Source organism: Bombyx mandarina, chromosome 28 (assembly GCF_030267445.1).
Source record: "Bombyx mandarina strain Sakado chromosome 28, ASM3026744v2".
NCBI classification, from domain to species: Eukaryota; Metazoa; Arthropoda; class Insecta; order Lepidoptera; family Bombycidae; genus Bombyx; species Bombyx mandarina.
In genome coordinates this window covers 2,608,098-2,628,434 of record NC_143233.1, presented here as the reverse complement: position 1 = coordinate 2,628,434, position 20,337 = coordinate 2,608,098, and the positions used below count along the sequence as shown (strand labels likewise).

Below are 20,337 nucleotides of genomic sequence, written 5' to 3'. Positions count from 1 at the left end.
TTTAAATGCATTTTTTAATTGTTTAGCTGGGTGGACAAGTTCACGGTCTACCTGATGTTAAGTGGTTACGGGAGTCCATCGACCTATACCTTGAGATAATCTAAGGTCTCTTAAGGTTCTAATGACTCAGTTTTTACAGTAGTACAATGATTTTTATTACACGGTGTTATTCCTTCACCGCGGAAGTCTATAACTTCGTGAACATTTGATAAAATAACATATTTCATTATAAAAATTGCCTGCGGGATTTGAACACTGATGCGTCGCGAGATACGAATGCACCGAACGTCTTATCCTTTAGGCCACGAGAACTTCAAAATGCATGTGTCATATAAGGATGTACGGTACGGTACCGTGGTTGGGACCGATTCTTCGCAAAAGAAAAATGGCGGGAATACATTTTTCAAATGGAATCAAAACCAGTCAGAACGCACGAGAGGTGGGAAGTGGGAAACAGAATATAGTCTGTGACACGGGACCTTTTTTACCGCCGAAAAATTAAAACGTAAAAATAATTTATAATGTGTTTAATAACTAATGTAATGTAATTACTTAGAATTGTTTATGCCGCTACAACAATAAAATTTATATTGTTCCAACTGTGGTGTTAATTACATAAAACACGACCAGGCGAAATAAAGAAGGGACTCTATATGAACTCCCTCAATCAATTTATCTTGTACTACAAGCAGTACAAGCAAAAGTATTGAGTAATTTTCAAAAAGATGACTAATCGGTAACCAGATTCTTGCGTCATATGTATTGCTTACATTTTTACCGTTTGGGTATTCCCGCTTCTTAACTGACGAACGATTGAACACAACATAAGTTTATAACTAAAATCCGCTCATATTTATTTCAGTTTGACTTTCTCGCTTGTTGAATAAATACACAGGAAGTGTTTATTTAAAATAAAATATTAAGAAATCTACAAACACCTTAAAATTTTAAAAGTCCACCAAATAAGGTAGGTAATAAATTTAATAGAACTTTAATTGCTGCTGAATAAATAATTAAATAGATCTACAAATTACCTATGTAAGATATGGAAAAGCAATAAGTCATTAGTATTTTTTAGAGCCAAATTTGATTATTAAAATACAACATAAACTTATTATTTAAGAATATCGTGTGTTCGTTTTAGTTTTCGCGCAACTGAGAAACAAATCGTTTTTGCAATTTGAAATTCCCCCGTAAACTAAAAATCAGCGATTAGGTATGAAGAGTAATTATTGTATGACTATACACATGTCCATTGCTGATGGACATTGACATTATCAGGGGTACAGCCATCCCGCTGCCTCTTGTGAGCACACCTTTTCATCTATTGTGAAATACCTAATAGTGAAAGTAATAATATAGTTTTTTTTATTGCTTTGATGAGTGTACGAACTCAGGCGGCCCATCTGGTGTTAAGTGGTTACTGGAGCCCAGTCATCCACATAATAAATACTGCTACCCACCTTGAGATATGAGTTTTAAGTCTCAGTTATGAGGAAAAATATTTAAAAATAATATTTTTCGTTGCAGGCACCAATATTTTTAAAATGGATTTAGCAAAATTATTAGAAGATCTTCCTTGGTATGATTATGTACATTATTATAAATTTATCTTTTTTTTTTATACCATGGTAATTAGAAAAAAATTCTAGGATAAAACTTGACTGGTGTTTTCCGAGCATGACTCAAGAGACCAATGAACTTCTTCAGAAATGCACTGAAATACCTGAAATTGAACCAGACCCTGAAGTTGATGAAATTATTGAGAGAAGCAAGAATTTTCCTATACCTTTTCCGATTCAGACTGTGAGGTAAAATCATTATATATCAATCAGTGTTTAATTAATTTTTCATTTACACAAAAAAAACTAAAGTAAAAGTTACTAAAGCTATGTCTTGGAGCATAATAAAATTATATATCGACGCTTGAAAGGCAAACGTGACTAAGCGACAATGCGTGAACTTTACAATAGACTAATTTAAAGTTGAAATACCTGAAAACAAAATTTATTTTAACGAATCTAGCTGTAGTAGAATCTAGCTAGTAGCTGTAGGATTGAAATTATTTTAATAGACTTAGAAATATATTTTTTTTGTGCATCGAATATGGTTATTGCCTAGCATTTATGTACAAAGCAGTTATTGTCGCTTAGTCACGTTTGCTTTTCAAGCGTCGATATGTATACTGCTTAATATAAGCTCATAGTAACATGCAAAGCCTAATCAAATATTTCACCTGCATTATGAGCAGTCATATTAAATAAAATAATATTTGAGTCGTCTATTATCAAAGCTAGCAATCTGTGCATTTGGACAAAAAAATGTTATTGATATGTTAATACAGATTGATTTGAATATAATCGTCTCCTTCAAAGAATATGGTTCAAAACCTGCATTAAATAAAGGTTAATACTTAACCTGTTATTTATCTAAGATGTCGTTCAGAAGAGTTTTGTGACTGCCAATGGAATACAAAGTCAATAATTCGTTTTTCTGATTTACCAATAATTGGCCAAAAGTCACATTGCCGGCTTTGATAATAGTCGACTCATTTGTTCATTCTCAATTTCTATAATTGTAGGTGCCAAAATATTAAATCCTGTGGTAGAAATAAACCTATAAAAAATTGGTCAACAACTTTTTAGAATTTATGATGATTTTGGATATAAATTTCTCAGTTAAAATGTCCTTCTTGATCCTAATTTTATATGACATGGTTTTGTTCCACTGGTTAACCAGTCCTGAGGAAATGGTGAAATTGTAGTGTCCCATCGGGGTTAAGGTATGTAGAGGGTCAGTAAATGATCAGATAAATCTATAACAAACCATTGTGACATTCTTGTCTGCATGCCTATCCTTGAAATTCCTGTTCTTGCACCTGTGAACCAGCTCTACCTGTGTAATCCTAACAATATAAATTTTGCATAATTTAATGCCCAACTGAGTTCTGACAGCGAATCGGTAATACCAGAAATAAAAAACAAGATTAATTCATAATCCTTCTACATAGAAAACATCTAATAATTATTGTTAGTCAGTGGCTATGAGCTAATTCCATAAACATCTCGACGCTTGAAAGGCAAACATGACTAAGCGACAATAACTGCTTTGTACATAAATGATAGGCAATAACCATATTCGATGCGCAAAAAAATATATATTTCTAGGTCTATTAAAATCATTTCAATCCTACAGCTACTAGCTAGATTCTGCTACAGCTAGATTCGTTAAAATAGATTTTGTTTTCAGGTATTTCAACTTAAAATTAGTCTACTGTAAAGTTCACGCATTGTCGCTTAGTCACGATTGCCTTTCAAGCGTCGATCTGCTTGCATACATAGCAAACATAGATATTACAGACAGTACTGTATGCAGCTAAATCTTTACTGGTGGTAGGACCTCTTGTGAGTCCGCGCGCGTGGGTACCACCACCCTGCCTATTTCTGCCGTGAAGCAGTAATGCGTTTCGGTTTGAAGGGTACTTGAGACCTTAGAACTTATATCTCAAGGTGGGTGGCGCATTTACGTTGTAGATGTCTATGGGCTCCAGTAACCACTTAACACCAGGCGGGCTGTGAGCTCGTCCACCCATCTAAGCAATAAAAAAAAGAAAAAAAATGACATTTGCATTTCATACCTCTGGTCGATCATCAAAGTGGCTATTTTATATATTTTTATTGCATGATGAATGAAAGAGTTCATGACACATGGGGCATTACTGAATGATTTCAACTACCATAATAAATTATGTCTATATCTGAATTGTATAGTATAAAAGTTATTTGACCCTTACTTTGTAGGGAAGCTACTCATACAGGTTTACCTATTGGAGGGGCTGGGATGGTACTGGTAAGATCTCTCCACTACATTCACATCGACTAGTAGAGGATTGTCCTATTATTGTTTTGTATTGCATACATAGCTCAGTAGATAGAAATTGTCTTCTAAATTGTATTAAATTACTGATATTGTAATTAAATAATTTTGCTTAGATTGGAGAAAAATTGTATTAAATTACTGATATTGTAATTAAATAATTTTGCTTAGATTGGAGAAACTGAAGGAGCATCGTCCCATAGACAGATTAAAGAGGAATATTTCGGAGACATATCCGATTATACACGAGAGGGTCTTGTTGCTGATGGCACACTTTTTAATATATAAACGGTAAGTTTTTATTATTAATTTCTTCTTCTTCTTCTTTTAGATAATTTGGCTCCAACGCCTTTGGCATTGATTTTGCCAATGTCAAAGTATTTACAAAAATGACAGGTGCTTAGAGAGGGAAAAAATTACTAAATCTAAATACAAGTAAATTTGGTCGGTTTTTCCATACGCGAATCTGTGGTTTTAAGAACAGCACAAACAAATATATGTTAGACTAACTACTTTAGAGATAAATATTATTAGCAGATAAAAATTTACACAGAATATTTACATGTTTAGAATAGACTAAAGTTAATAAACAATTAATATTAATAGGTCGGGGAATGTCATTGGGAAGGATATCATAAAGAGGGGATACGATATTGGGGCAGTCGAAGAAAATGTGATCCAGGGTACCCTCATCTAATCCACACTCACAAAGAGAATGGTCACGGACTCTAATTTTGGCAAGAAAAACAGGGGAGCAAACATGGCCAAGTCTAAGACGGATTATAGCTGAGACAATTTTTTTAGGAAGATGGCAGTGGGAGGAAAACCAAGGCTTAGAGGGCAGGGTCGGTTGCAAGTTACCATAATGCTTACCTACTGACTGACGAGAAATCTGCCAGCTTTCATTCCAAGATTGAAGCATATCAGATTTTGCCCGAGAATGTAAATCTCGAGGAAAAATTTTGTTATACTTGTTACAGCCCATAACAACAGCCTCCTTGGCACAGGAGTCAGCAAGCTCATTCCCACAAATTCCGCTATGACTTGGGATCCAGACGAGAGTGACATCAAGTCCGGAGCAGTGACATTGAAACAGAGTTTCTTTAATTTTTAATATAATTTCAAAATTGACTTTTGAATGCGATGGAAATTTAGTTATGTCTTGAAGACAGCTTAAGGAGTCCGAAAAAATTATCGATTTACTTAGACCGCGGGTTTTAATAAAAAGAGCTGCTTCTAAAAGAGCAATAGCTTCACCAGAGTACACAGAGGAAGTCTGAGGGAGTTTGTATTTTAGGGAGATTTTAAACTTGGGGATCCATACCGCAGCACCTACAGGACCATTTTGGGATAGTTTAGATGCATCAGTGAATAGGTGATAATGATTAGGCCATTGTAGTTGTACTATGTTCTGAAATTGTAAATTTGCTCCTGGGGAGTCTTTATGGATCCCAATATTCAAGAAGGTAGTGGGACGAAATAAAAGACAGTCAAAAGAGAAAAGAAAGAGGGGGAATTTATCATATTGAGAAATTGGAGAAGCTAAATTTTGCAGTTTCTTATACGAGTTGACAAGAGGAGGTACAGATTTATGACGCCAGTATCTAGAGGTTTCGGTCAGTTGAGCAAGTTGGGAAAGTAGAGCTAAAAGGGGGTGGTTTGAGAGAGAAATTACTTTGTAGAAAAATCTATCAGCTAAAAACTGTCTACGCAAGGCTAAAGGAGGTTCAAAACATTCAACTTGTAGGGCATTTATAGGGGAAGATTTCATGGCGCCAGAGATGATTCTGAGGCATTTTGATTGAATACGATTTAGTTTTGTAAGTGCCATTTTATTACAAGGCTCCAAAACAAAGCAACCATAGTCAAAGTGACTTCTAATTAAAGCATTATAAAGAAGCTTCTGGCTGTAAGGATGTGAACCCCACTTAACACCAGAGAGTGCGCGTAGAACATTGATGCTCTTCTCAACTTTATTGCAGATATAGTTTAAATGGTGAACCCCGGAGAGTTTAGAATCCAAGAAAATGCCCAAAAACTTAACTTTACTCAAGACTGGAATAGATTGGTTACAAATTTCAATATTTATTTCAGGGATAACTCTCTTACGGGAGAAAGCAACCGCAGAACATTTAGGGATGGACAGGGATAAGCAGTGATCATTCAACCAAGAATTCAGGTTAGACAAAGCAGAATTTAGACAATTACAAGCTTGTGAGAAAGAATTAGATATGGTATAGAGGGCAATATCGTCAGCATATTGGAGGATACGGCAAAAACGGTTCACAGTAGTATCTAAAATAGCAGTGTAAATATTATAAAGCAGAGGACTGAGAACAGAACCCTGAGGCAGACCTTTCCAGGTCCGATGAGAAGAATTTTCACCTAAGATGCGAACTATAATAGATCTGTCATAAAACAAATTGAAGATAAAATTCACAATTCTAGGAGGCATATTCAGGTTAATAAGTTTTTGTCTAAGTAAATGAAGGTCGACATTGTCGTATGCAGAGGAAATATCTAGAAAAACTGCTATAACATGACGATTTTGAGAGAATGCAACACGAATATCTGAAGTGAGGAGGCTCAGGCTGTCCAATGTTCCGTAACCTCGTCTAAAGCCAAACTGACTATTAGGGAGAATAGACCTGTTTTCAACTATCCATTCTAGACGATTTTTTATCAAATGTTCCATAATTTTAGCTAGCACACTCGAGAGAGCAATAGGTCTATATGAACAAGATTGAGCTGGATCCTTGCCTGGTTTTAGAATTGGGATTATCAATTGAGTTTTCCATGAGGCTGGAATAGAACTGGAGAGAAATATATGATTTAAAAGATTTAGAAAGATTTTTTTAGAAGAGTCAGATATTTTTTTTATAAAAGAGTACGGGAAGCCATCTATACCTGGGGCTGAATCTCGGAGGTTGTCAAGAACACAGCATAGTTCTGCAAATGAGAAGCTGGAATTCATGGGGTCATTAGAGGCGGAGGAGGGAATTAAGGGACAAGGTTTAAAAGGCACAAAGGGTGGGCAGAGTTTGGAGATAAAATCAGGAAGCCAAGACAAGAAATTAGAATTAATATTATTATCAGATTGTGATTTACGAAATGCTTTTATTTTTTTCCAAATCAAGGAGGCAGGAGTTCTTGGGGAGAGAGACTCGCAAAAATTACGCCAAGCAAGAGATTTCTTTTGTCGCAAAAATCTTTTAGAGATGGCCGAAATTTTCTGAAATTCTAGGAAATTCTCTAAAGAGAGAATTTTAGAAAATTCAGACTCAGCCTCCTTGCGTTTTTGGACTATTTGGGAGCATTCAGCATCCCACCATGCTGGTGAGGGAATTTTATTTGAAGCTGAATTCTTTAAGGGAATGGTTAGTTCGGCAGCGGAAGATAAAATGGAACAAAATTCTAGGTACAGAAATAGAGTATTTTCATCATTTGCATCAGGAAGAGATTCAAGATTATTTTGAACTAAAGATGAATACTTTTGCCAGTCGGCCTTGTTAAGTCTGAATTTCAAAAGGGGTTCATATGGAATTGAAGATGGGATGGAAGAATCGGCTAAAGTTAGTAATATTGGAAGATGATCACTGCCATAGGAGTTGGACAGAACAGACCAAGAAATCGAGTTAACTAAAGAGGGAGAGGACAAGGACAGGTCTGGGGCACTTGGACTTTGAGATGGGGATACTCTACGGGTGGGAGTTCCATCATTAAGTAGACACAAATTTAATTCATCAAGTTTATCAAGAAATAATGAGGAATTTGAGTCACATAACTCAGAACCCCACATTGTATGGCGTATATTAAAATCTCCTAAGACTAAGAGAGGACATGGAAGAGAGGTTAAGAGTGTCGAAAATTCTTGAATAAGGTTACTGTTAGGGTGAGGGATGTACACTGAGACCACTGTGATGTTAAAGCAGCGAACTGCCACAATGTTAATTGCTGAGGAATGAGGAGGAAGGGTAATGCGAGAAAAAGATATATTTCTTCTGACCAAGATAGCAGTTCCTGCCCAGCCGTCGTCTCTGTCATCGCGGAGACACGAGAACCCGGGCACCCTAAGCAGAGTATCCGGTCTCAACCATGACTCCGCAACAGCAAAGAGGACAGGGTTATATTGATTAGATAGATAAATTATTTCTTGTTTTTTATTTCTGATACTACGACAGTTCCATTGTAGGACCTTCGTCATTATGCTTTGGTTGAGAGTTGACGAGACTAGAGATTAAAGCGTGAATCTGAATCAAGACGTTGTTCGGTAGTATATCATTGAATTTTGATAAAATATTTAGAAGCAGCATTGACATTAATTCCGCGAGATTATCATTTGTAGCAGGGGCACAGGGGGTGGGAGTGCTAAGAGCACAACCATTGGGTAAACAAGAGTTAGGAGGGCTAATAATATCGTTGTGAGCATGACGATCATAAGACTTGGAAAGTATTGGTTTAGACGATTTTTCAATAAAAACAGTTTTTTTGTATGAATTTGACGGAGTATGACGAGAAGATGAGGGGGAGGAAGACGGGAGGGTATTCGAAGATGGAGCTGATCGGCTCAGGAAGATAGGTTTTTGGGGAAGAGAAGAATTGGCAACATCGGCATAGGAGGTGCGGACTGAAGGAAATCTGCGAGCTGCCTCAATATAACTAATATTTTCTTCAGACATAACCATCTTAATTGATCTTTGACGGGCATGTTCGGGGCATTTCGGGTCAGAGGCGGGATGACAACCAGAGCAGAACAAGCAGGTTATGTTATTTTCTGAAACACTACAAGAATTACCTTCATGGGGGCCTGCGCATCGAGAGCAGCGGGCTTGCGATCGACATTGATCACGAATGTGCCCAAAACGACAACACTTTAAACACTGAATAGTGGGAAGAGTATATATGTTTACAGGGAGGGAAACGCTGCAACAATATACATGTTTAGGAAGAACTTGCCCAAGAAAAGAGAGGACAACTGTACCCGTCGGTTCCCATACTGTTTTTCCATCTATTTTCTTTTTCTTATTCATTCTTCTGGCTTTAATGACGGTGGTTGAAACAGACCGACACTCAATCCATGAGACTAGATCCTCAAGAGACCACTCTACAGGAATTTGTCTCACGACACCCATCCTGGTAACTTGAAAGCGTGGAATAATTGCTGACAATTTGTTAGATGAAAGTAATGGGTTTGTTAAAAATGAATTCGCTTCGTTATATGTTTTAAAAATAATAGCAGCCCTATTTCTACCCATGTTTTTAATTTCATCTATCCCTGAGATCTTACCATTGTAAATAATTTGAGCAATTTTAAGGGTACGGGTGTGGTTCGAAACTGGGGCAAAGTCACCATCTGAACGAGATACATGGACAACAAAAGGGCCAGAGTCAGTTTCAGAGTAATTAAGAACTGAATTGTTATCAAAACCTGGCCGGGTGTAGGTATGTTGATTAGAGGCAGCTGCCGGTAAATGTGGAGCTGATCTTTTTTCTGGGACGCTTAATACGTCTTCCGCAGGGCGTTTTTGTGAAGCTTTTACAGGAGAATTAAGTATTAGAGAAAGATCGTCCATCTCTGAATCTAAAAAAGACCTCCCTCTGTCCGGCGGGACATTTTCGCCCACCGAGGACGACATTGACATAAAAAATACACTTACCAGTTAAATGAAACTTAAACTAATCCACCACCAACAAAAATAGGGCAACACAATTCTTAAAAACACAGAAAAAACGGGAAAAACACTAAAAATAATCGAAACGCGTGTGATCTGACAGATGTCCAACTACCCTCCCCATTATTAATTTGAGTAATCGCTGAACCTCACATCCAAATAAAATCCCTAATTTCCATAATTAATGTAATAACTAGTATTTTAAAGGAATTAATAGAAAAAACAATATGTTGCAGTGAACATGGCAGTAGTATAGAGAAAGAATTATACAGAGACATGACCATACCAGAGCTTATTGATCGATTATTACTGAAAAGAGCCGTATCGTTTATGGGAGCTCGCGATGCGTATATGTTAATGAGCGGCAAGAAGGGGTAAGTGTTAGATGTACATATTCTAGTACATTTATAAGAACAAAAAATACATTGAGAAGTCTTTAAGTTAAAAGAAAGTCTAGTTTGAAGTCGTTGTGGCCTAAAGGATAAGACGTCCGGTGCATTCGTATGTAGTGATGCACCGGTGTTCGAATCTCGCAGGCGGGTACCAATTTTTCTAATGAAATACGTACTCAACAAATGTTCACGATTGACTTCCACGGTGAAGGAATAACATCGTGTAATAAAAATCAAACCCGCAAAATTATAATTTGCGTAAACACTGGTGGTAGGACCGCGTTTCGGTTCGAAGGGTGGGGGTAGCCGTTGTAACTATACTGAGATCTTAGAACTTATATCTCCAGATGGGTAGCGCATTTACGTTGTAGATGTCTATGGGCTCCAGTAACCACTTAACACCAGGTGGGCTGTGAGCTCGTCCATCCATCTAAGCAATAAAAAAAAAAAAAGTTCAAAAAATCATCAGATACTAAAATTGATACAAATGAAAGTTTGTTAATAAGTGAAATACTTGATGTTCGATTGACTCCCAAACAATTAATTTCATATTGAATACAAATGTTCTACTAATGGTGCCTATGATTATATGTTTAATAGCAATGGCTCTTACAATATAAGCTGATTTCAAACATGTCTGTTGATCCGTCAGACACAAGTAAATTTTGGATTTATTATGTGACCGCTCTGAGTGGTGCCTTTACTTATATATGGTGCAGGGTGTGAGCGCAGTGGTGTCAGGGGGCGCCGGTCTTGGCACATTCAATGAACCTGTCACATTTGTACCCCTTCTATTTTGTCCATGCGCTTACCAGAGGGAGCTAGTAATGAGGGTAATGACACGGATGCTATATGGGCTAGAGACGTCTTTGATCCTCATAGCCTACCAAACAATATTTGTTTTTCAATAAAGCACTTGATTATGATTCAAAATTATGCTGAAAATGGTTCGGTGAGTTCTATGCCACATATCGTAGAGACAGACAGAAAGTAGGAAACGTACCGTGAGGGTTCCGTATTAAATTAAATAATGTAGACACTGGTGGTAAGACGTCTTGTGTGCCCGCAAGAGTAGGTACCACCACCCTGCCTATTTCTACCGTGAAGCAATAATGCGTTTTAGTTTTAAGCAACCGTGGTAACTATACTGAGAGTTTTGAACTCATATCTCATTAACGCGGCATTAACGTTGTAGATGTCTATGGGCTCCTTTAACCACTTAACACCAAGTGGGCTGTGAGCTTGTCCATCCATATATGCAATAACCAAAAAATGCTGTGTTTTAAGGATGCTAATACAAAGCAGCGTATTTAGTTCGTGATTCAATTCTGAAAAATTTTTTTATTGCTTAAATGGATGGACGAGTTCTAAGGTCTCAGTATAGTTACATCGGCTGCCCCGCCCTTCAAACCGAAACGCATTACTGCTCCACGGCAGAAATAGGCAGGATGGTGGTACCTACTCGTGCGGACTCAAAAGAGGTCCTACCACCAGTAAAGTATCTTAGTCTAAGTATAAGTATCTTAGTAACCTTTACGTTTTCGTAGCGTCGAGGGTTGGGAGAACGTGGGGACCCCGGCGGAAACAGAGCCCCTGGTGTTGAAGGATGTGCTCAGCTACGATGAGATGAAGCTCTCTGCTTTTCTGTTCGTGAGCGGACCCACCGAGTGCATCAACAGTGGCTCCAGGAGGAACTGCGGCGTTCTAGACGACGATGACATCGAGAAGGAAGCCATTATCATAGGTTCGTTTTATTTATTTATTGCGTAGTTGGCTGGACGAGCTCACAGCCCACCTGGTGTTAAGTGGTTACTGGAGCCCATAGGCATCTACAACGTAACTGCGCCACCCACCTTGAGATATAAGTTCTAAGGTTTCAAGTATAGTTACAACGGCTGCCCCACCCTTCAAACCGAAACGCATTAATGGTATTCACGGCAGAAATAGTCAGGGTGGTGGTACTTACCCGCGCGGACTCAGAAGAGGTCCTACCACCAGTAAAATCGAAGAGTAGTCGTAAAATTCATGCGAACCGTGTCTGGAGTACTGGAGTAGAGGATCAGAAGCTTATCATAAAAACTCTTGGGGTCGAAATACCAGGAGGATCGTCCGCCCAGTCTTTCAAATATCAGATAAGTGGATACCTTAAGATCAGAGATTAAAATCTCAACTACATTTGTAAACAGCGGAAGTTAAAACATGGCAGATATAGTTATTGTACCACTGAATCTATTCAGATTTTCTTCAGCAACAATTAGTCTTCTTGGCCTTATTCCGCATTATGTGAGGTCGGTGCAACATGTCCTCTTTTTCCGTTCAGACCTATCTCACTGCATTCACACTTTTCTCTGGGATATCTTCTTTCACACAGTCTAAGTCTTCTTAGCATGCCCCCTCCTCACATTACCGTCTAATTTCATACCCTAGGCCTTTTTTCCACATGCTCATTTTCCCTTTCACACAATACACCCATATCACAGAACCTTTCTACCCTTAATTGTCTCTGTAACAACTGTTAGAATATATTGGTACTTTTGCTAGTTTTGTTTAAAGTCAGGGGATGCAAAAGAGGCCTTGATTCTGGTTGTGAAACAGGCACTTATAAAGGGTAGCCGTTATATCAAAACAAATGCTACATTTATCAAGGCGTTCAAGTTGCAGGATCTGTGAAGTCCGATGAACTGCTTTTTTATTTATTTCCTACCTAATAGCCTTGAGAGGCTATTTCAGCGTAACCTTAACTAGTAGGCGAGCTCACGGGGCTCAAACGGGAGTGATGCTAACACTGACCCTAGCAAGAGCAGTGCTTCGTAGAATCTACCACTGGATCGTAAACGCGACCCACAGAGAAGATCCCGCGAGAAACTCAGTGGGCTGTGTCTATGGGTTAATTCGAGCCCTTCGTCGCAAGCGACGAGTTCGACGAGGACGGTGACCGGTGCTTATGGTACTAAAAGCACCGTTAATGGATCGGGAGGATCCGTAATGACGTGTTTTTGGCGACGTCGACTGTTTACCATTCGGTCTACAGAATCGACTATGAGAACTGCTCGACCTGAGGGAATCTCTCGAGGCCATGGTATGTGTACAGCTCAAACTGTGATATTTTTTTAGGAGCCATAGGGCCGCGCTTCAAGCGGTTGAATCGAATGGACTACGAGGACATGGTGATATCGAAAACGCAGAACACTGCAGAGCGCGGGTACGGCGAGCACGAGGCGCCGACCAGATGCATGGACGTACTGCGACAGGTGTACACGCGCGACACCAGCCTCGCCAAGCACGCCTGGAGGCAGCTGTGGGCCGAGCTGTACCAGGTCTGTACCGCTGTGACGTCAGCAGGTGCACGGACGCGTGACGTCACACTGACCTGCCCCTACAGGTGCACAGCTACACGTACGAGGAGCTGAGCGCGCGGCTCGCGGGGGCGGCCTCGGACCGCTACGTGAAGCTGCCGCGGGGGGGCTCCTGGTTCGACAACGAGGTCTACTACAAGCGGATCTGCATCCTCGCGGAGACCGTGCTGCTGGAGGCCGAGGGGCGGGCTCGAGGCCGGAGCGTGTTCCTCAACGTGGTGGGCTGCGGTGAGTGCGGGGGGCGGGGGGCGTGGGCCCCGGGGTGCGGGGGGCACGGCGTGAGGTGTGACTGTCTGCTGCAGGACTGGGAGTGTGGAAGATATCTCCTCACCAGACCGACGTGTACGTGCTCACCTTCCTCGAACGCATCCGCGCCATGCTGGACGAGGAGGCACTCGATCACATCACAGACGTCAACTTCGCCTATATTGGTACTTTAAAGAGTGTTACAGGTACGTTGAAATCTTATTCACTTTGAGAATTTAACTCGCTCTACACTAAACACTGAATTTAACTCATGTCTAAGCCTAAAGTTCTAATAATAAACACAAAAGAAAATATTTTTTAAGTGTCTTCAGTGTAATAATCTTATTTTTTTACGGTTTTAAAAAACAATACAATTTCATAGGTGCGCAAGCTATCTTCTAGATACAAACTAGAATTATCTGTACCAGGGGAACTAGAGACTGATGTACATACTTATATGATTATACATTTGAATATAAATACAAAGCACGCACGCACGCACGCACACACGTAAGCAACACGCACGCACACACGTACGCACACACACACACACGCAAACACGCACGCACACACGTAAGCACACACGCACGCACACACGTACGCACACACGTAAGCACACGCACACACACACACACGCACGCACACACACTCTTATTATTGTAATATTTTTTTTTACTATATTTATTTATTCGGAAAAGTGTCATCGAGTGTATAGTTTCATTACGCAGATGCGAGTCGTTCAAAACTTTATAATATGTAGGGTTGTTTTCACACTTCCTGTACTAATTCACTGATTGTTTTATTGAGCAGCTTTATTCGCGGATCAAAGTGAAGACGGGGAGAGTGCCGCTAAGATAATGTTTCTGAAGAACGAGAGACATCCGAAGGGTACGTGTATAATGTTTTTTTTTTTTCGTTTTTGACATCCCTAATTCGTGGGGGAATCCCAGTTTAAACAAGTGACTTGAATGAAAGGAAGGTCTTAGGAGTCTATTATGTACATGAAGCGGTGGCCTAAGTGGTAAGAAGCCCGGAGCATTCGTATAGTGTGGTGATCATGTCGTGGTTCAAGTCTCGCAGGCGGGGGGCGGGCGGGGGGAGGACGTTGCCAACGATATATATAAAATATATTGATACAACGTATCGTACGGGTGCTATTAGGTACCTCAAGCACCGGTCACCGTCCTGGCCGAACCCGTCGCTTGCGGCGTAGGGCTCGACGAGTAAATTAACACACAGCCCGAGTTTTTCGCCGGATCTTCTCAGTAGGTCACGTTTCCGATCCGGTGGTAGATTCTGCGAAGCACTGCTCTTGCTAGGGCCACTGTCAGCAATACTCCCGGTTTGAGCCTAGTGAGCTCACCTACACGTTATACGGGCTCTACATTCGCCCGCGAACCGCATGAACACGATGTGAAAAACATAGCCCTCTACACATGCAACCTTTCGCATTCACGTTCGCGCATTTGACTGAAATGGACGTTGATGTTGCTGCTGCTCTGACATTGTGCGCCTTAGCGTGTTACAATTATGCGTTTATTTTATGATCTTCATGTTGAGCTTGCCAAAACGGCTTGCTCAGCATTGATAACATTCAAGGAACGTTAGTTGCCGATCGTTACTCCATTCGATACCCATGACGACCGCTTGTCACTGCGTGTCGCACACATCTGCGAACATACTCGAGTGTGGATACCTTCGCGTTCGCGCTTCGCAGGCCCTTTGTCGCGGGCCTAAAAACCGCTACCGGACGGGGAACGCCGCGAAGTCGCGAAACCATCCACACTCGCGGTTCGTGCCCTTCGCGGATATTCGCGCCGCGAATGTGGAGCTGGCTTTAGGGTAAAGCTGAAATAGCCTCTCAAGGCTATCAGCACAGGTAGGCAAAAAAATATCATATGTACTGTGCCGGCAGGTGGCGTGAGCGTGCAGCTGGAGGACAGGGAGCCGGCGAGTGTGCTGCGCGGGCGGCACCGGGGCAAGCTGCTCGTCCTCACCTACCCCTGGGACGGGAACGCGCAGCCGGGAAACGAGTTCTGGTACGTTCATTTTTTATTAATTTTTTAATTGCCTTTGTAGGCATACGAATATTCGGCCCAACTGATGGTAAGTGGTCACCGTCGCTCATGGACGTCAGCAATGCCAGGGGCAGATCCAAGCCGCTGCATACCATCATTCTCTTACTCATACTCTTCATTGGACTCCGTATGATGAGGTCGGAATCTCAGTTGCGTGTACATAGCGACTGTCCCGTTCTTCGGAACATACGACCGGTGCGTGTGCGCGGGTGACGTCACCCTGATCAGTCTCAGGGTCTCACGTGATTATAGAGAGATCAGCTTTGGTTTCCACACACCCACCCCACACGTGGAGGTGGAAATCAATCTTAGTTGCCTCTGGCTAGAACCGACTGAGTCATAATAGGGGTATTATAGTTAGTGCTAGTAATATAGTATAGTGGGGTAATATAGTATAGTATTTACTCTGTGATGACTGTAGACTCCGGTAGATCAACACCAGATAATCTTGGTATGTTATTGGTTTTGCTTGTTCGGTCTTGGTCTTGCTTAAATACTTCAACTCTTAAGGCATAACCACTATGCACTCTTGACAGTAAGTACCAGAGCCACCGTCGCCCATCGTCTTGTCGGATCCTCACATCCACTCTTCCACTCCTGGTGCTTTTAGGCTGTCCACGGACCCGCTCTTGTCGAACTTTAAAAGTTTGACGTGCAACCTTAACCTATAGACATTATTGAGTTTCTCACCGGATTTTCTCAGTGGGTCGCGATTCTGATCTGTTCTTGATGGGACCGTTGTTACCAAATTCGCTTAGATTGAGCCCGTGACTTCACCTACCGGTCCGTGAGTATCTGGAAGCTGCTTTAAGCTACAAGCAATTAGGTAGTCTGAAGTCGTCGTGGCCTAACGGATAAGACGTCCGGTTCATTCGTGATGCGCGATGCATCGGTGTTCGAATCTCAGGCGGGTGCCAATTTTTCTAATGAAATACGTACTCAAACGTTCACGATTGACTTCCACGGTGAAGGAATAACATCGTGTAATAAAAATTATGACACCCGCAAAATTTTAATTTGCGTAATTACTGGTGGTAGGACCTCTTGTGAGTCCGCGCGGGTGGGTACCACCACCCTGCCTATTTCTGCCGTGAAGCAGTAATGCGTTTCGGTTTGAAGGGTGGGGCAGCCGTTGTAACTATACTTGAGACCTTTAGAACTTATATCTCAAGGTGGATGGCGCATTTACGTTGAGGATGTCTATGGACTCCAGTAACCACTTAACACCAGGTGGGCTGTGAGATCGTCCACTCATCTAAGCAATAAAAAAAAGGTAGGAAAAACAGTTGCAATATTTTAGGGAGGAAAGTTTGTCGAGTTCAGGGGACCCGGCGGCCGCGTGCTCCACGCAAGTGTCGGAGTTGCACAACGCGCACGTCAACCCGCGCGTGCGGGCAGCCGCGGTGCGGGTAGCCGCGCGCGGCCGCCTGCACGCGCTCGCGGCAACAACTGTTCCGTCCTGTGTATCAGAGCGGATAGAATAGGCAACGAACGTCATATAGCGTATCTTTAGGACAACGGAAAAGGCATGAAGGCGTGAACCACGTCCACCCATCCAAGCAATAAAAAAAACTTGTATACATAATTAAGGGTTTCGCACATAAATGAACTTCTGTTTTACTGTCGAAGGGAAAAAACGTTCTTAAATTAGCCGCAATTGTAAATACGTTTAAAATTGGATGATGAGTGGTCGCTGTCGGCCATGGACGCCGGAAATACCGTTGACTCCGCAAGGCTCTTTTGAGAACACGTCATAGCGTTCGGGAAACACCGTGGAGGGGAGCTCGTTCCAGAGTCGGAATGTGCGTGGAGACGCACTGTGGACAATCGCAGCGGCTCTAGGCATTATGGATGAACTCCAAATGATGTAGTTAGATTTTTTTTTAAGGGATTTTATGACCTGGTAACTGTGACCTTTAAGTCATGTCTTATTTTAATGTATATTCATATTTGTATGAAAAATGATATTATGGAGTAAAATGAAATGAAGATGATTAACCTGAGGCATTAATCAACTGGGATGAAATTAAATGAGATGATATGAGATGAAATGTAATCTCAGTAAAATGGTGGTCATTTACTAAGATTTTTTCAGTGGACTTTTTGGAGGATCCCGAGAAGTTACGTCCAGCGGCTTTGTTTCGTTTTCCCACATTTGTGCACTTTCACAGATATTAAACGGTTAATAAACCACCGCTATTACACATTTAAACCCGAAGAAACGCTAAATAGACAAAATAAAACAAATCACACAACTTCACTTCTCGCGTTCCCGCCAAAAAGTCATGTAGTTAGATAGTGTACACTTTCTTACTACCCACCTTTTAAACGTCTCTTGTCTGCAGTGTTGAATCTAATTATATTTATATAATTAAATATTATTTTAACATTCCATTTAAAATATGGCTCCGTCACATAATTCGTTTGAAAAATTTCACAGGATATTAGAATGTACACTATAATATAATTTGTTACTCGAATTATTAATGTTTTTTTCATTGTATTCTCATGTGTCCACTTTATGCTAAACTGTAATCTAGATATAATGTTGTCTGTGAATTGTGTGTGAATAAATTGTGAATGTTGTTTAGATTTGTAAGTAGCGTGAATAAATTATTTTATGGCTATAGATTATATTTTTACGAATGTATACGAAAACTACAATGCAATATTTGTATATAAAAAAATAAACATAATTTTGTTTTGATTACCTATCCCACACAGGACGTACGTCCCGTCTATCTTTACTTAACAAATTGTATTTATCTTTTCTTCTCTCAAGTGAAAGATTCTGTTTCTTTTGTTAAGATAAAAGAGGCTATGAAGTATTTCTGATTCGCTCATATATTAAAAACATTTTTATCTCTTCGACAGTAAATCACAAACAATTACAGAAGTAGCTGTTAGCAAATCCCACCCCTCCTAGCTGAGCACTTGCTCGCCCACCTGTCCTGGTAAAACTGGAAAGGCCTCCGGACCATCAGTAATCTCTCAAACATAAAAAAAAAATAGTTTTCTTGGTCCCGGACGAGATCGAACTGTAAACGCGAGTATGAACCGCTAAATTAGTCGTAATTACAAGTTAGGTACGCCTTTTTTAGTTTTTATTTTATTGCTTACATGGGTGGACGAGCTCACAGCCCACCTGGTGTTTGGTTACTGGAGCCAATAGACATCTACAACGTAAATGCGTAACCCACCTTGAGATATAAGTTCTAAGGTCTCACATATAGTTACAACGGCTGCCCCGCCCTTCAAATCGAAATGCGTTACTGCTTCACAGCAGAAATAGGCAGGGTGGTGGTACCTACCCGCGCAGATTCACTGTTAGTCCTTACCACCAGTAAAAGTCAAAGTAAAAGGTAACATTATTTTAGGAAGGGCAAGTTGAAAAGTTCAGGAGACCCGGCCGCGGCCTGCTCGACCCAAGTCGCGGAGCTCCACAATCCGTACATCAACCCGCGCGCGGCCGCACGCACCGCGCGAGTGGCCGCGTCCGCCGCCATGTTGCCCCTGCGGACGTACGCGGAGCGCCGCTAGCGAGACGCGCGAGGCCGCTTGTTTAGCAATGCGGTCTCTAAATATAAACTTGTGATAGTAGTAGATATACCGTAGATTGGGGGGAACAGTGACCATTTACCAAACCCAACACGAATTTTCATTGGTTTTTTTGTTTTTCAAATAAAATAAAATAAAAAATTATTCAACGTAAATGAAAGTACACACTTGTTGAACGTCAAAATGAACTACGGCCAATTCACAAAAACTAGCCTCCGTCCTGAGAAGAACTGGCAAGAAACTCAGCGGGCATGTCTTTTTTTTAATATTAGATTTTTTTAGATATTCATTTTTACAATGAGTATTAAAACGTAACAATTATTACAATATTGAAATGCCCGGAGCGAGCAACTCATTCCCACTTTGTGCAATCTTCTAGATAATCATTGACTTTATAGTAAGCTTTATTGCACAGATGTTCTTTAATAGTTTTCTTAAATTTATATGTATATGTAGGTTCTGAACGTCTTGTGGGATTTTGTTGTACAGGCGCACAGACAAACACCCGAAGGAATTTCGTATCTTATGTAACCTTTTTAAGGTAATACCAATAAAATTTCATATACAATGCATTATTATACATAGTTCATTACAAAATATACACAAAAACTGAAAAAACTAGCTTGACCCGATTCGCCTTGGCTTAGGGGTGAATCAGGTTACGTATGGGGACAATAATTTTTCGATAGGCCTGGCACTATTTAGTTGTTGGGCAGGTACCTAACTTTAGGTAATTAACTTTTTAATATCTTTAATGACTTACAAAACTTTGACTTTGAAAAAATTAAACTATTTAATATTCTTAAACACTAAAGAAAAGTATTTTTCGGCTCAATAAAGTTAAATCTAATAACCAGATTTGTCCCTATTCTAACTCTAGTCTCTATTCCCTCCAATCTACTGTACTTTAAGTATCAAATATATTTTTGTGAATATTATTCAATACATTTAATTTTTTTACATATGTACAATTATTAGAGTATAATTATATTTACAATGTTACTGAATATGTTAATAATAAAGTATATTTATTCATAATATTGTTGCATTTTATTTATTTCTTAGACAACAGAGAATTACATGCCCTGAATAGACACTAAAAACTCACTAGGGTTTAATCTTTTGGAACGCTTTAATCTATGCACGCAATTTAATTCAT

General features: G+C 40.3%; 2 protein-coding genes across 8 annotated transcripts; one reads left to right on the top strand and one right to left on the bottom strand.

The window, feature by feature from the left end:
• Window positions 1-517: 517 nt before the first annotated feature.
• LOC114243413 (ADP-ribosylarginine hydrolase CG3568) lies at window positions 518-20,216 on the top strand. 7 transcript variants are annotated; one of them, XM_089739151.1, is made up of 13 exons: window positions 518-736; window positions 863-967; window positions 1,531-1,582; window positions 1,653-1,811; window positions 4,048-4,167; window positions 9,785-9,922; window positions 11,488-11,684; window positions 13,055-13,257; window positions 13,323-13,524; window positions 13,599-13,748; window positions 14,353-14,430; window positions 15,458-15,581; window positions 16,921-18,316. In XM_089739151.1, exons 3-13 carry the CDS (start codon window positions 1,548-1,550, stop codon window positions 17,102-17,104), a joined length of 1,590 nt encoding a protein of 529 aa, XP_089595277.1. In that variant the 5' UTR covers window positions 518-736; window positions 863-967; window positions 1,531-1,547; the 3' UTR covers window positions 17,105-18,316. The 7 variants fall into 7 exon arrangements, with proteins under 7 accessions (XP_089595277.1, XP_089595276.1, XP_089595280.1 ...); XM_089739150.1 differs by lacking the exon at window positions 518-736 and having other exon boundaries at window positions 787-967; XM_089739154.1 differs by lacking the exons at window positions 518-736; window positions 16,921-18,316 and adding an exon at window positions 18,998-20,216 and having other exon boundaries at window positions 788-967.
• LOC149499682 (uncharacterized) lies at window positions 4,166-5,828 on the bottom strand. The gene has a single exon (XM_089739157.1). The coding sequence runs from the start codon at window positions 5,705-5,707 to the stop codon at window positions 4,391-4,393; it is 1,317 nt and encodes a 438-aa protein (XP_089595283.1). The 5' UTR covers window positions 5,708-5,828; the 3' UTR covers window positions 4,166-4,390.
• Window positions 20,217-20,337: the final 121 nt, after the last annotated feature.